The sequence below is a fragment of the Aedes aegypti genome, chromosome 1, assembly GCF_002204515.2.
Source record: "Aedes aegypti strain LVP_AGWG chromosome 1, AaegL5.0 Primary Assembly, whole genome shotgun sequence".
NCBI classification, from domain to species: Eukaryota; Metazoa; Arthropoda; class Insecta; order Diptera; family Culicidae; genus Aedes; species Aedes aegypti.
In genome coordinates, this window is record NC_035107.1 from 75,808,625 (window position 1) to 75,824,272 (window position 15,648).

At 42.3% G+C, this 15,648-nt stretch overlaps 1 protein-coding gene across 1 annotated transcript in view; it reads right to left on the minus strand.

Annotated features, from left to right (window-relative positions):
- The window catches only part of LOC5574754, a 106,844-nt gene extending 95,040 nt beyond the window's left edge, over window positions 1-11,804 (minus strand). The window contains exons 1-5 of the mRNA XM_021838541.1: window positions 11,620-11,804; window positions 4,830-4,953; window positions 3,517-4,765; window positions 3,251-3,453; window positions 9-795 (exon numbers count right to left, since the gene is read on the minus strand). Of these exons, the coding sequence (XP_021694233.1) occupies window positions 9-795; window positions 3,251-3,453; window positions 3,517-4,765; window positions 4,830-4,953; window positions 11,620-11,804 (2,548 nt within the window). The remainder of the gene's footprint in view (window positions 1-8; window positions 796-3,250; window positions 3,454-3,516; window positions 4,766-4,829; window positions 4,954-11,619) is intronic.
- Between the last annotated feature and the right edge of the window lie 3,844 nt (window positions 11,805-15,648).

The following is a 15,648-nucleotide window of genomic DNA, read 5'->3' on the forward strand; positions in this document are numbered from 1 at the left end:
GATCCTACGTCTATTCCGATGAGCTTCATCGGCGAGCAGCTTCTCAATCTTCTCCGGGAAGTGTCGCTTGGCACACCATACCAATCCAATGACCGCCAACACCACGAAAACCGTAATCAAGCCCAACCAAAACGGTTCCTGCAGCATCCGCTCCGACAGTGGCTTATACGGGATATGCATCATTCGTTTTTCGCAGCGGGGTCCTTCCCACCAGGCGTGACATCGGCAGAAGTAGCCTCCGTTCTTGGGATGGCACTCGCCTCGCCCCTCGCAAGGGTTATCTTCGCACGGCTTCGGCTTTTCATCGCACCGTTTGCCCATATAACCGGGCTGGCAGTGGCACTTGAAGCTGGATTGTGTTAATTCACATTTGCCGAAGTAGCACGGTTCTAGTTCGCACATCGTTAACCCGCAGAAGCGACCCGTGTAGTGACCCCGGCACTGACAAATGCCCCGGTCGTCTTTCTGCATGACGCATTTGCCCCCGTATTGGCAGGGGTTCGGTTTACAGCTTTCGACCCACTCGTCCTCGTTGGTGATGAGCTTCATCTTGTAACCGATGTCGTTCTGCAGACGGATGGTGGCGTTGAGTCGGACGCCCATTCCCTGGACGTTCCGCTGACGGATGTGCAGAGTGTTCAGGTAGGACGTGATGTAGATGGGTGCCGGCTTGGCCTGGCTGTTCTCGATGAGCTTGTACTCCGCGGAATAGGCCTTGGAGACGGATGCGTTTGGGTGGTTGAGCTCGCACAGATGCCACAGCGTGCCGTTCTTGTCTGCGTAGTTATCGAAGATCTGCAATGCGGAAAATATGATTTGACTAAACTAGATTTTGTTTAAGATAACGGTAGGATTGGAATTGAACTTGGACTTGGACTTTGACTTGGACTTGGACTTGGAAGACTTGGACTTGGAGGACTTGGACTTGGAGGACTTGTACTTGGAGGACTTGAACTTGGAGGATTTGGACTTGGAGGACTTGGACTTGAAGGACTTGGACTTGAATAAATTGGACTTGAAGGACTTGAACTTGGAGGACTTGGACTTGGACGAATTGAACTTGGATGACTTGGACTTGGAGGACTTGGACTTTGACTTGGAGGACTTGGACTTGGAGGACTTGGACTTGAAGGACTTGGACTTGGAGGACTTGGACTTGGAGGACTTGGACTAGGAGGACTTAGACTTGGAGGACTTGAACTTGAAGGACTTGGACTTGGAGGACTTGGACTTGGAGGACTTGCACTTGGAGGACTTGAATTGGAGGACTTGGATTTGGAGGACTTGGACTTGGAGGACTTGAACTAGGAGGAGACTTGGACTTGGAGAACTTGGACTTGAAGGACTTGGACTTGGAGGACTAGCACTTGGAGGACTTGAACTTGGAGGACTTGGACTTGGAGGACTTGGACTTGGACTTGGACTTGGGGGATTTGCACTTGTAGGACTTCCCAAGTAACATTGGTAGTTGAATAATGTCTTATTCAGCTAAATGCTATATATACAGCCTCTTTTCAGCTGAATAAGCTGTTATTCAGCTACCAATGTTAACTGAGTTGGGCTTGGACTTGGACTTGGACTTGGAGGACTTGGACTGGGAGGATTTGGACTGGAAGGACTTGGACTTGCAGGACTTGATTTTAGAGGACTTGGACTTGGAGGACTTGGACTTGGAGGACTTGGACTTGACATGGACTTGCAGGACTTGGGCTTGAAAGACTTGGACTTGAAGGATTTGGACTTGACTTGGACTTGCAGAACTTGGACTTGCAGAACTTGGACTTGAAGGACTTGGACTTGGACTGAGAGGACTTAGACTTGGAGGACTTGAACTGAGAGTCCAAGAAACATTGGTAACTGAACGACAGTTTATTCAGCTGAAATGTCGTTTATACAGCTTCTTTTCAGCTGAATAAACTATGGACCAATGCACGAGTTCACTAATTTGACGTTTGAGCGGTGCCGAATTCACTCGTTGCTATGGTCATGTAAATAACACGGCACCGCTCAAACGTCAAATAGTGAACTCGTGCATCGGTCCATTATTCAGCAACCAATGTTACCTGGGAGTACTTGGACTTGGACTTGGAGGACTTGGACTTGAAAGACTTGGAATTGCAGGACTTGTACTTGGTGGACTTATACTTGGAGGACTCGGACTTGGAGGACTTGAACTGGGAGTACTTGAACTTGGAGGACTTGGACTTGGAGGACTTGAACTTGGAGTACTTGGACTTGCAGGATTTGGACTTGGACTTGGAGGAATTGGACTTGGACTTGCAGGACTTGAACTTAGAGGACTTGGACTTAGAGGACTTAGACTTAGAGGACTTGGACTTAGAGGACTTGGACTGGGAGGACTTCGACTTGGACCTGGATGACTAGGACTTGGAGGACTTGGACTTGGAAGACTTGGACTGGGAGTACTTGGACTTGGACTTGGGCTTGAAGGACTTGGGCTTGAAGGACTTGGACTTGGAGGACTTGGACTTGGATGACTTGGACTGGGAGGACTTGGACTTGGAGGACTTGGACTTGGAGTACTTGGACTGGGAGTACTTGGACTTGGACTTGGACCTGGATGACTTGGACTTGGAGGACTTGGACTTGGAGTACTTCGACTTCGAGGACTTAGACTTTAACTTGGAGGACTTAAACTTGGAGGACTTAAACTTAGAGGACTTTAACTTGGAGGACTTGGACTTGGAGTACTTGGACTTGGAGGACTTTGACTTAGAGGATTTGGACTTGGACTTGGAGGACTTGAACTTGAAGGACTTGAACTGGGAATACTTGGACTTGGAGGACTTGGACTTGAAGGACTTGGACTTGGAGTACTTCGACTTCGTGGACTTGGACTTGGACTTGGACTTGGACTTGGAGGACTTGAACTTAGAGGACTTAGACTTGGAGGACGTTGACTTGAATTGGACTTGAATTGGACTTGACTTGGACTTGCAGGACTTGGACTTGAAGGACTTGGACTTGGACTTAGAGGACTTGGACTGGGAGTACTTGGAGTTGGACTTGGAGGACTTTGACTTGATAGACTTGGACTTGGAGGACTTGGACTTGGAGGACTTATACTTGGAGGACTTGGACTCGGAGTACTTGAACTTGGAGGACTTGGACTTAGAGTACTTGGACTTGGAGGACTTGAACTTGGAGGACTTGGGCTTGGACTTGGAGGACTTGGACTTGGACTTGGGTTGGCTTTGCATTGGCATTTATGGTCTGAAAAGCAACTTACCTCGATAAATCCACTTTTGTGACAACCATGCTCACTAAACCCCACCCCGTGGAGCTCCAGCAGTATCACATCTCCCAACGGCGCTATCAGATGCTGCGTAAAGTCAATCTCGTACGGCATCGATTGAGGATAGTTCAGGTAGAACATGTTCCCACTGGTTCTGTTCCCCAGATGGATAGACCTCTGCTCGGCTGCCGAACTCACTGCAATAGTTTTTAGATAATCAAACTGATTGCCAGGATCATTTATACTAAATCGTAACTTACACGTCTTGAAAGTCGCATGGAAGCCTTTTCCCCGAGGAAGCGATCCAGTCTTCAGTCGCACCACCAGCCGTTCACCCTTGCTCAAGAACACCCCATCGTTGACGTGACTCTCGTCCCGGAACGGCTCAAAAGGTCCCTCCGAGATGTCCACATAAACTATCGCATCCAACACAATGTCAAAGGACGTGAACTCCAACCAAACCTTCTTCCCGTACGGAGCCTGAATGATAAACGTACAGTCTAGATTGTTCAACAAAAAATGCGGATAGTTCGGACTACTAATTGTTCCTTCCCGCGAAGTTATCGTTTGCACCGGACACCCCGAAACGTCTACCGTGCTCCAGGTTGCGGTGTAGCCTCTTCCGCCTACGGAAAAGTCCGAATGAAACCGCAGGAACGCTTCGTTCCCGCTGGAGATGAAGTTGAAGCGCGTCATGTTGGCATCGTGCGTCCCACACCACCGCACGTACGGTAGAAAGGAAGGATCTGTTTCTTCGACGACCGGCTCAACCGCTGAATTGGACTCTAAAGTGATGCTCTGGGAGCTGTTCTTCACCGTTTTGTAGTTGTCCGAGCTGAGAAATCGCTTCTTGCGATCTTTTAGCTTGGAGTTGATCTTCTCCAGCAGCTTGATGTTGTCTTGCAGCTTCTGTTGGATATCGTCATTTGCCGAAAGTGATCGCTTCCGGTAGAATTTCTCCTGTCTTGGCGGAGAGGAGCTCTTCTGGTCGTAGCTGTAGTCCCCCGTCAAAAGTGGTCGGTAAGGCTGATCATTTGAGTAGTCAGCTGACAATAGGCCATCGGTTCGGCCATCCCAGAACATGGCCATCGGTTGTGGGTTGGTCCCTGGGTTCAACGGAGCATTCGGTACGATTTGAAAGTTCTGTATACTCACGTAGTCGTACAGGCATTCTTCCTGAAACTCGATATCCAGCATCTGAAACTGTATTATGATCCGGTTGCCTTCCGGAGCCACCAATCGGACCCAGTAGTCCGTGTGAGCTGGATACGGATTGGGCGAATCCAATCGTCCTTCCGTTCCACTGACGGTTTGGTTCTTGACCATGTTTTCGTCGGCCGTTGGACGCGGCTTTTTGCATACGTAGCCTCCCCTGGCCGAGCACTGTTGCGCACTCCAGTGCAATCCAGATGAAATCATCGGAGTGGGAGATATTTTCCACTGCAGACCTAAGCACATGGAAGCTTGTGGTGGCTGTGTTGGGTCCGGTCGCTGACCGGGAAGCCAACCCTGGAAGGTAAGGGAAGATTTATCGTTATTGACTGGTTCCATAGGAGACAAATCAATTGCACACCTCAAACAGTAGTTTCGTTCCATCGGCCCATTCTAGCTCGCCGGCGTCTGTTAGCTCACCACCAACCCAGTACAGAGCCCGGGGCGTGTAGTCCAGGCTGTTACGGATGTTGAACGTGATGAACCTGTTGAATGAGTGGTAAAGTGATTGCGCATTAATTGGTTTATCGTATTTTGATTGCTGTGGTATCCCGTACAGTATCAAATGGTGTACTTCAAATAATTTGGCGATTTTTGTTAAGTGAATGGAAGTGGAATGGAAAGGTTATTATTGGAGAAAAGCTGTTGCGATGCTTAGTTTTGCGAAACATAGCATTTAAGATTGTAGTCATGTTTTCTGCCCTGTAGAAATCGGAAAATTTTTAGCATTGTTACTGATTCTAATACACCCCACAGACGCTCAGACGGTTTGACCAACATTGACTCCGCCCCCCAGGTTGATGCTCATGTTGGTGCAATGTTTGACCGTGTGTGATGCTGCTTGACGAACCAATTTGACAGTTTGTGAAACCAATTTGACGGTTGACGAATCGGTCGGCCAAATCAAACGAGTTTGATTTTGCTCAAACCACCGGTGGGCGGAGCCAAATGTTCGACGAACTGATCGTACCGTCTGTAGGGATGTTGCACGAACACCGACGTCATCATGTCAAATTGAAGCTTCGAAGTCAGAATTTTCTCCAGGGATTCCATCAGGAATTCCTTCAGCGAAAGCAACTGGAACTTCTCCAGGGATTCCATCAGGAATACCTCTAGCCAAGCCATGAGAAGTTTCTCCAGCGATTCCATCAGCAGTCCCTTCAGAGATTCTACCTGGAATTCCTTCCAGAGATTCTATCAGGGGTTTCTCTAGAGATTCCATCACTAGTTATTCTATGAATTTCACCAGAAATTCCTCCATTGATTCCATCAGGGAGCTCCTCAACAACAACAACAACAATATATTCAGGGGATCCAAGGGATCCAAGGATTTCATCAGCAGTTCCTCCAGGGATGCCATAAAGAGTTTCTTCTGAGATTTCACCCGAAATTCCTCAAGAGATTCTATCAGGAGCTTCTCTATAGATACTTCTATAGGTCTATAGGAGCTACTCTATAGATTCCTTCAGGAAACTTATCAGGAATTCCTCCAGAAATTTCATGAGGAATTCATCTAGAGATTTCATCGGGACTCTATCAGGGGCTCCTCCAACAATATCTTTATATTCCTCCAAGGATTCCATCAGGAGTTCCTCCAGGGATTCTATCAGGAATTCCAATAGGGATTCTATTAGAAGTACCTTTAGGGCTACCATTAGAGTTCTTCTGAGGATTTCATCAGGAGTTCCTCCAGAAAATCCACCAAGAATTCCTTCAGAGATTCCAGCTAGCATTTCTTCCGAGATTCTATTAGGACTTCCTTTAGAGTTTATATCAGGAGGTCATCTAAGAATACCATCAGGATCTACTAGGGATATCATAAGGAATTTCTCTTGGCATTCTATCAGGAGTTCCATCAATAATTTTATCAGGAATTCCTCCAGGGATTTCATCAGGAGTTCCTATAGTGATTCCATAGGGAATTCTTCAAGGGATTTCATCAGGAGTTCCTGCAATGATTTCATCTGGAGTTCCTGCAAGAACATCTTTAGGAATTCCTACAAAGGTTTCATAAGGAGTTCCTCCGGATTCCGTCAGGAATTCTTTCAGGAATCATCATTCCCAGGAGTTCCCTTAGAGTTTCTATCAGGAGTTCCTCTAGAGATTGTATCAGAAGTTTCTTCAGAGATTTCACCTGGATCCTCGAGGGATTGCATCAGAAGTTTCTTCTAGGGACAACATCAGGATCTCTTTGGGGAATTACATCAGGAGTTCTTCTGGGGATTTCAAGAAGAGTTCCATCAGGGGTTTCATAAGCATTTTCTTTAGACATTCCACCTGGAATTCATTCTGGGATTCTATCAAGAGTTTCTATAGGGATTCCATCAGGAGTTCCTCTGAGTCTTTCAATAGGAGTTCCCAAGGATTTCCATCAGGAGTTCTTCTAAGGATTTTATCAGGAGTTCCTCTAGGGTTTCCATTAGGAGTTCTTTTAGAGACTTCACCTGGAATTTCTACAGGAATTCTATCAAGGGTTTCTCTAATGATCCTATCAGGGATTCATCACAAGTTTTTTCAAGGATTCCATCTGAAGGAGTTCTTTAATAGAACTTCTGCAGGGATTCCATCGGAAGTTCTTTCATGGATTCCATTAGAAAAAAAATTCTAAGACTTTATTATAAATCCTCCTGGGATTCCATCAGAATTTCTGTCAGGGATTCTATCAGGAATTCTTCTAAAGGTTCCTTCAGGAATCCCTAGTGTTATTCTAGGTTAATTTATTATGAATTCTTTTCGGAATTTATTAGGTGATACTACCCGAACTTCTAGAGAATACTTCAAGAGACTCATCCAAGGACTCTTCAAGGTAGTCCTCCTGGAATTCCTTAAGGGATTTCTCCCGGAATTAGTCAAGGGATACCCGAAATTCCTTAAGGAATCAATCCTCAAGGAATTCCTCCAGCAAAATCTCCAACGATTCTCGAAGATTATCAAGAATTCCTCCAGGGATTTTATCAGAAATTTCTTATAAGTATTCCATTACCGGCATTACCCAAGAGATTCCTTCCGGAATTTCTCAAAGGATTCCTCGCGGAATTCATCATGGGGCTCCTCCCGGATTTCCTTAAGGAATCAATCCCGGAAATCCTTAAGGGATTCCCCCGGATTTTTCAAGTAATTTCTCGTGGTATAACTCCAGGGATTCTTGGGGGTTTTCAGGAACCCTCCAGCGATATTATCAGAAATTTATTATAATAGTTTTACCTGTAATTTGAGAATCTACCAGTATATCATCCAGTGACTCTATCAGGAATTCCTCCTGGGATTTAAAACAGGAATTCTTTCAGAGATTCCTCTGGGAGGTTCCTTCGTGGATGCCACCAAGATGAACTCCAATTATCCAATAACGAATTTCCTATGCGATTTGACCACAATTTCTTGTAAAGATTCCACTAGTAATTCCTTCAGACACTTCAACAGTATTTTCCTAATTATATCACCTATAATTTTTCGCGAGAGAAGTTTTTTTAAGGAATTTCACAAGGAGTTCTTCTAGCGTTAACACTGGGAATATCACCAGAGTTTTGCTAGAATAACCACCAGAAAAATCTACCAGAGTTTCACCAGAAGTTCAACCATAAAATAATTCAAAGGTGTTACTAGGATTGTGCTTCAGGATTATCATAAATTCCTCCAGGGAGTTAACTGATATTTACTCAGAGTTTCAAACAACAAATTTCTCTAAATACCTCAGGATGAATCCCTAAAGTAGATCTAAAAGTTTTTTTTTCATTTCTGAAAAAAAAATCCATGGAGATATTTTTTAGAAACTCTTGGAGGTATCACCAAAGAAATCAATAGATTAATTCCTAGAGAGTATCCTGGAGAGATTCCTTAGTATATTTCTGGAAGACCTTTTAAAGCAATCCCTGAAGGAGTTTCTGAAAGATTTTCTAAGGTAATTCCTGAAAGATTCCTTCGAAAAATTCGTTCAAGAAATACTGGATGGAATTGATATATAAATTCCTTTAGGAATCCTCGGGGAAATTTATATTAGATTATTGAAGTAATTTCTGCAGAAATCCCAGGACGAATGCCTTCAGAGATACAAGGAAGAATCTTTTGAGGAAACAGAGTTGGAGTTTATAAAATAATTTAATGAAGATTCTCTAGAGGAATACCGAAGGATAACCTGGGGGTTCTTCTCAAAAAATTACACGTAGAATCTCTAAAGGAATTCCTGCTGATCAAGTTTTGATGATTTTTTTTTTTGCAGTATTTCTCTTGAAATCTTTGGAGGCTTTCTGATGGAATTCTTGGAGGAATTGTTGGTGGAATCCCTGGAACTTGATGAATCTTTGGAAAAATTGTGGGTAGTATCTGTATAGAAATGCTTAAAGTTTCGCTGGAAGAATTCTTAAATGAAACATTGGAAGATTTTTTGGTGGAACTCTTGAAGGAAGCATTGGATAAACCACTGAAGAAATCCCTTGGGAAGTATTTGTATAGATCCCTGGAGAAATCTGTTGAAAAATTGTTAGAATGAATCGCTTAAGAAATTCCTGGTGGATTTTCGGATGTAACTCCTTGAGGAATTTGAGAAGGAGGAGTCCTAGGAGCAAGCCCTTGAAAAAGTCCTGGTGAAATCCTTGGGCGAACTTCTTGAGATGTTTTTTTTTTGAGAAATCCATTGAGAAGTATCTGAAAGAATTCGTGATGTGATTCCTGGGTAACGCGTGATGGAATCCTTGGAACTAATTTCTAGAGAAATTTCTGAAGAAATCTTTGAAAAAAAATGTTATAACAATCTGGAGGAATTCTAGGAGGCAGCCTTGGAGTTAGTCCAGAAGAAATTTCTTGGGATTTTTTTGGACAGATCTTTGAAGGAATCAGTGGTTGAAATCCACAATAATTTGTAGAGGAACCTCTAAAGGTATCCTTGGAAAAATTCCACCTGAAGGTATGCCTGAAAAATGTTTCCCGGAGGAGTTTCTGGATGAATCTGTGGATAAATTTCTTAAGGAATTATTAATAAAAATTCGTGGTAGAATCCCATGCAGAGTTTTTGGTGGAATCTTTAGTATAGCTTATGGATTCGTGGAAAAACTTCGAAGCAGAATAACTAGAGGAAACGACTAAAAGATTCTGGATAGAATGTTTGAAAAAAAAAAACCATGGCCATTCCCATATCAATGACTGCTCAGAATATTTCCCGAAAGAGACCCGTCATGATTTCTGAGTTTTGTCGAAATATTTCGTACGAATTATAACTGGAATTCCTCTTAAATATTTATTTCTTCCGGTACTTAAATGTTGAAAATTCTTCTCTTCCTTACTGCGATTATTGCCAGAAAATCGCGAAAAGATTCGCCCCACAGCCACAGCATTCGAAAAAAATAACAATCCCATATTCACTAGACGCTCGGCAGGTCTAAAAACATGCGAAGAAATATCGTGTTGCTGCAATCAACCTTGACAGTCGGTCAAACGGTTGTATCAACATAAGTCGGTTTGACTAACTTGGGGGCGGAGTCAATGTTGGTCAAACCGTCTGAGCGTCTGTGGGCTGCATAATGAGATGAATCTGAAGTTTCGTTTGTAGCTGACACATAGTTTGATCTTATTACCTCCCGAGTTTTAACTAAACTGATAGAACGACAGTTGAGAAATTGCTTTGTGCGTAAAGTGGGTGACAGTGTCAAAAAGGAGGCCTGACTATAGTTCCATAATTATGCAGAAACCCTGGTTTCGGGATTCGTTTTTGAATTTCCAGATACACTGGAAGTATTTTTGTAAGAATCCTGGAAGGATTCAAGAGAATCTGGAGAGAAAGCTGGTATGAATATTGAAAATATTCTGTTGAGAATCCTAGAAGGAATGAATATCCTAAAACGACTCTTGGAAGAATCCTTTATGTACTCTCTTGATAACCCTGGTAGAATTGCGATAAGAATCCCAGATGATTTTGATAAAAATCCTGGTTTCTGATGAGAATCCGGGAAGGATTTCTAAGTATACTGAGTATACTGATAAGACTTTTAGAAGGATAATGATGAGAATTCTGATTTTTTTTTATTGAAATTCTTGAAGGATGTTGATGGATGAAAACACTGTTGAGCATGAAAGATATGAGGATTCATGTGATAAATCTAAGAGGATTCCTTTGAGAATCCAGGAAGAATTCTGATGAGAACTCTGAAAATTTTGATCCGAGTTCTGAGAAGATTCTGATAAGAATTCCGAGAGAATCGCGATGAGAAATCTGAGAAAATTCGGATGAGAATCCTCATAGATTTTCAATGAGAGTCCTAAGACGATTATGATAAGAATCCAGCGATGATTCTGTTGAGAACCCTGGATGAATTTTGATGAGAAAAGAGATTTTGATGAGAATCCTCAGAGAATTCTGATGAAAATGAATGATCTTCAATTTCTAAAGATATAATTATTGACACTTTGCCGAATACAGTACCTACTTGCTATCTCTTAACGCATACGAGATATTCAACAACACTCCCAAATTGATGGAATCCCATCAGCCCTTTGTCTCCTAAAACGTCCTCCACCAACATGTCTTATAGAAGACCTGACTGTATTTAGCTTATTCGTACTATTTCATCAGAATCGCGCAGAAAATTTGATATATCTAGTTTCCTAGATTTTACTTGAGCAGTGTTGCCAGCTTCGACAAATTTTTGAACCCTTCATAGAAAACGGGATTACAGTTGAAGAGCATTCCTAGCTTTCTGTTCCGCTCAAATGTTATGATTTTGAACTTTTCTTTATTTTTTTTAAACAGTGTTGCCAGCCATACGATAATTTATGATTCGACCAACTGGGTGGCATGCAACACTTCCTTCAACTTTGGTGAACATTCGGTATAATTATCTTTAAAATTAAATGGTATAGATTCTACGTAAAACACCCGCATATGATTGGCTCTTTTTATAACAATCGAGCTGTGTTGCCATCTAGTATCGATGAATGCAGAAATCCCATATGGAAAAACAATGCAGATTTAGATATAATCATCCACGTTTCACATGAACCCCAATTGTTGCTTCTCGACGCCAACTAAATGCATTAAGCCCGCTTTTCAAGTCTCTCCCAAACCTCATAAAATATTCACTCATTCGGCCCATATCCGCTGCTCTCAGCAACATCCGTTCTCTAACTGTTGATGTACCAGAAACCAGTGCCAAAATCCTTACCTCTGCTCATCGGTGGTCGAAATCGATGCCAGCTGCGCTCCGTTCAACCGGCAAATCTGTTGCGCCGTCATCCAGTCCGCTTCCGGGAAGGAGATGAACGAGTAGCAGGACGCATTGTAGGCCTTGAAGCGCTCGTCGTAACACTCGGATATCACTGCGGGGGAAGCCGGCACAACATTCGACATGAAACGAGAAAATCCCAACTATTAGTATTTGGAATGCGGTAATAAGCGGGGGAATGTTCAATTATAGATAGATAGAGAGCATATTTTAGAAGCGTGTTGGCAACATACAAGAGATTCACAATCCAGGCGAGCCACATCGATTACGGACAACAACATGTAATTAATGCACAAATCTACACAAACACCGAAAGCGACTACTGTTGATAGCAAATGAATTGAAATCTCCGATTGCACTTGGAGTGGATGAGCCGAAGCGTGATTCCCTCTATTGAAATAGCCCTAGTTGAGCATGATTTATCTAACGCATCCACCGCCGCTTCGTTTGTTTCATTATTCCGGTTAATCAATTTAGGCCACACCCAACTAGATCAGGAAACTTGGCAACTCGACATAGGAGATTGGCTAGCATCATCTCCACGGTGCTACAAAATAGTGCACAGTGGGCGAATACTGATCAAAAGCAGCAAAGTCGTAAGAAAAAGGATTAGTAAAGAATCAACGATAGAAATCTTTATTATTGGATAAAGCTATTTGAAGAAGTTTATTAGATAGCTGATCGGGATAGGAATATTGCTCTAATGTCAAAAAGCCAAGCCCCAGTGTAGGCGAAGTTAACGTCAAACATGTTCAATAGTGTCAAGGTTGAAATTTCAACGCATTTTTTTTTCAAATTGAAGTTTAATTATAAATTTGTTGTTGTGTGAGCACCAAAAATTGTCAACTTGTGTCACTAGTCTTATCCGATTCCCATACAATTTCTCCTTTCAGACTGAATCCAGATTCAACAGCGACAAAAGGTATAGAATTCTTACCGCTTTTGGTCAGGGTTTTCCCACTGTGCAATGGGTCAATTCGATCAGTTAGAATCCTGTCAGTTGCCGGGCTTTGTCTTGCAAAAGGGCCACCACCGCTACATTGTTGTAGAAGCTCGCACCTAACTATCGTGGAACCAGCACCATTCAAGGATGTGTGAAGCTAGAAGCTAATAAATTCAAATCCGGATAATTAATTCTTCACCTCCTCTCGGGAAGTCAGTCAGAGAGAGTGTGGTACTTTGCGGTTGGTTCTTCGAATGAGTTACCTCTTTAGTTACGCTACTCCGGGATGGGATGTTAGGATTGCCTTAGCCGGCTTGGTTTGCCGACAAATGGGTGGTCATTTGTTATGTTGGATTTTGGCAAATTGTCAGACAAATGATGCCGATTAAGGACGATGTTTTGCTTTTCGGAAATAATGGTGTTTTTGGTGGAGATGTTACGTGATTTATCATTAGCGTAGTCTAGTTTAGGTGAATGCACGGTCATTGACACAATGTATATTTTAAAGTAGATTGATGTTTACAGTACCGTCGTCGGGGGTGACATTAGGCCAAAGCATAATCTGAAATGTCTCAGCATATAAATATACAATTTTCAAGTAGTATTTCTTGCAGTTTCCATCTAAAAAATAGACTCTCGGAGCTAGTAGTTTATATATCTTGAAAACTGAGCGTGTAGATTTTTTTCAGTGTTGTAAGTGAAAGCAGATGCTACCAATCTGTTTCAAAAGCAACTTCAGTTAATCAAGCCTACATCAAAAGGAAACTGTTACGCAACACTTCTCTTCTTACTAATCACTTCTAAGCCTTACATCATGTCATCCTTTAGAGAAAATTAAAATTGCGTTCGATCCTCTGCTCCGGACAGAACACCTTGTCAAGCCTCAGGAAGACGTACGTATCCTTTCCTCGAAAAATCAACTGCTGTATTGATTTTCTAAATTTCCAATCACTCTGGCATGAAATTTGACTAATTGCCAACCTGACGTGCACTGGAACTGCACCCTTCGAAGAACGTACACTGAAGAGTCCAAACTATAACAACTCGCACTGTGGAGCGAAACTAAAAATATTGGTCAAAATCTCTTGGAGTCATTTTAGCTCACAGGTGTCCCAGACAACCAGAAGTCGCATTAAAGTTAACGTAATAACTCGTTTATTCATACAAATCACATCAAACCCGCAAATTGATGAGTTTCCTCGCATAAAACGCTTTTTACTGAGTTCATTTGTACATTTTGTTTCGTCCCGTACACTCATACAAAGTAAGTCGAATCAATTCGTAGCAGCCGTAAAATCAACATTTGTTTTTCATAAGTAAAGTCGAATAAGATCACAGGTTAGTTCGGTAGAAAATTTATACACTCGCATTGTATGCTATTATTCATCTACTTTTGTACGTAGAAGGTGTTTTCGCAACATCTTATAAGTGAAATGTTGCACGAGAATAGCCTCCAGGTGATTTCGTTATACGTACATCTTGGTTGTCTGGGGTATAAGGGACTGGTTTTGGATATTACGACTTGAGTAATGATAGAACCAGTGTTTGGATTTCGATCAGAATAAGCCGATCGAACCATATTCGGAGGGTGTTACAGTTCGCGAACCATAACAGTTCGTGGCACATCGCATTCGGAGAGCCCTAGGAATGTAAACATTCACTCTCTCGTTTGGTACGTGGCATGAGAGCGTTCGCGAGTAGCAACTCTCACAGACTGCAACAGTATCCAGTCGTTCGGGTGATTTCTGTTTTGCATAAAATTGGCAATAACTTTCATATTTACTGATCATGCAGCCTTTAACAATCTAATTATAATCTATTGGACCATTGAACCCCGTTGGTTGCAAACATAGCACAGAAAATAAAAAATATTCGCATATGTTTCTTGATCTGAATGAGTGTAGGTCAGCGAATGTTACAAGTGTTGACACACAGTGATCGGGGCCAAACAGTGGGTGGTGTGTGTCTGTTTTGTTTTCATTCATGGTTCGCAATCTTCCACAAACGATAAGTGTCATGCATGTTGTATGATTGCAGGCAGATAAATGGGCTGAAATTATGGCTCGTGTGTCAATGATCGTTAAATTTCCCAAAACCTGGATAGAAAGTACTGGAAAAAATGCTAGTTACCAGGGTAGACAACTTTCTACGACAACATGATGTACTTTACTGCCGACAATATGGATTCAGAGAGGGATCAAGCAGATGGACGGCGGCTAGTGATTTGGTTGATGAAATCTACAATGGCCTGGACAACCGGAAAATAGAAGGAGTACTGTTTATCGACTTGAAGAAGGCTTTCGATACAATCGACCATCGCGTTTTATTACGAAAGCTGAACTACTGTGGGAAAAAAGGGCTGACAAACAAATTGTTCGAGAGCTATCTGGCTGGAAGAAAGCAATATGTGTCTGTAAACGGAGCATTCAGTAGCGAACGTGATGTGACGGTAGGAGTTCCCCAAGGCAGCAATGTAGGCCCTCTTCTGTTTCTACTGTATATTAACCCCTCTACCGGCAGCTTCATTTTTTCCCCCAAAATTCAAATTCAAATCGTTATAACTTTTTTGTTTTTCAATATTTTTGCACCACTTTTTCATAAGCTCTCAAAAAACTCTTCTAGTTTTAGGATCTGTGTCGATATTGATCATAAGTCAACTGGTTTTGAAGATATTCCAAAATTCCTTGGGGGACCGACCCGTAACTAGAACCCCCCGTTAATTTCTTAGGCTACAGAATTTTAATCGTATTCGGATATTCACTCTTCGAAACAATACATTAATGAGAGTATGTTGTGAAAAAATGAAGCAATTTGGTGCAGCCGTCTTTATGTAATGACCATTCAGGTTTCTGGAACCACGCTGGCCAAATTAAGATTTTAAAAACTTCAAAAAACATGATATCGTAATTTTCATATATCTCCAAGAATACTGAACCGATTTGTATGATTTTTTCAGAGAAGCTCCTTATTACCTGGCATTATATAGCCCATATTTTATTTTTTTGATAAATCAATCAAAAACAAAA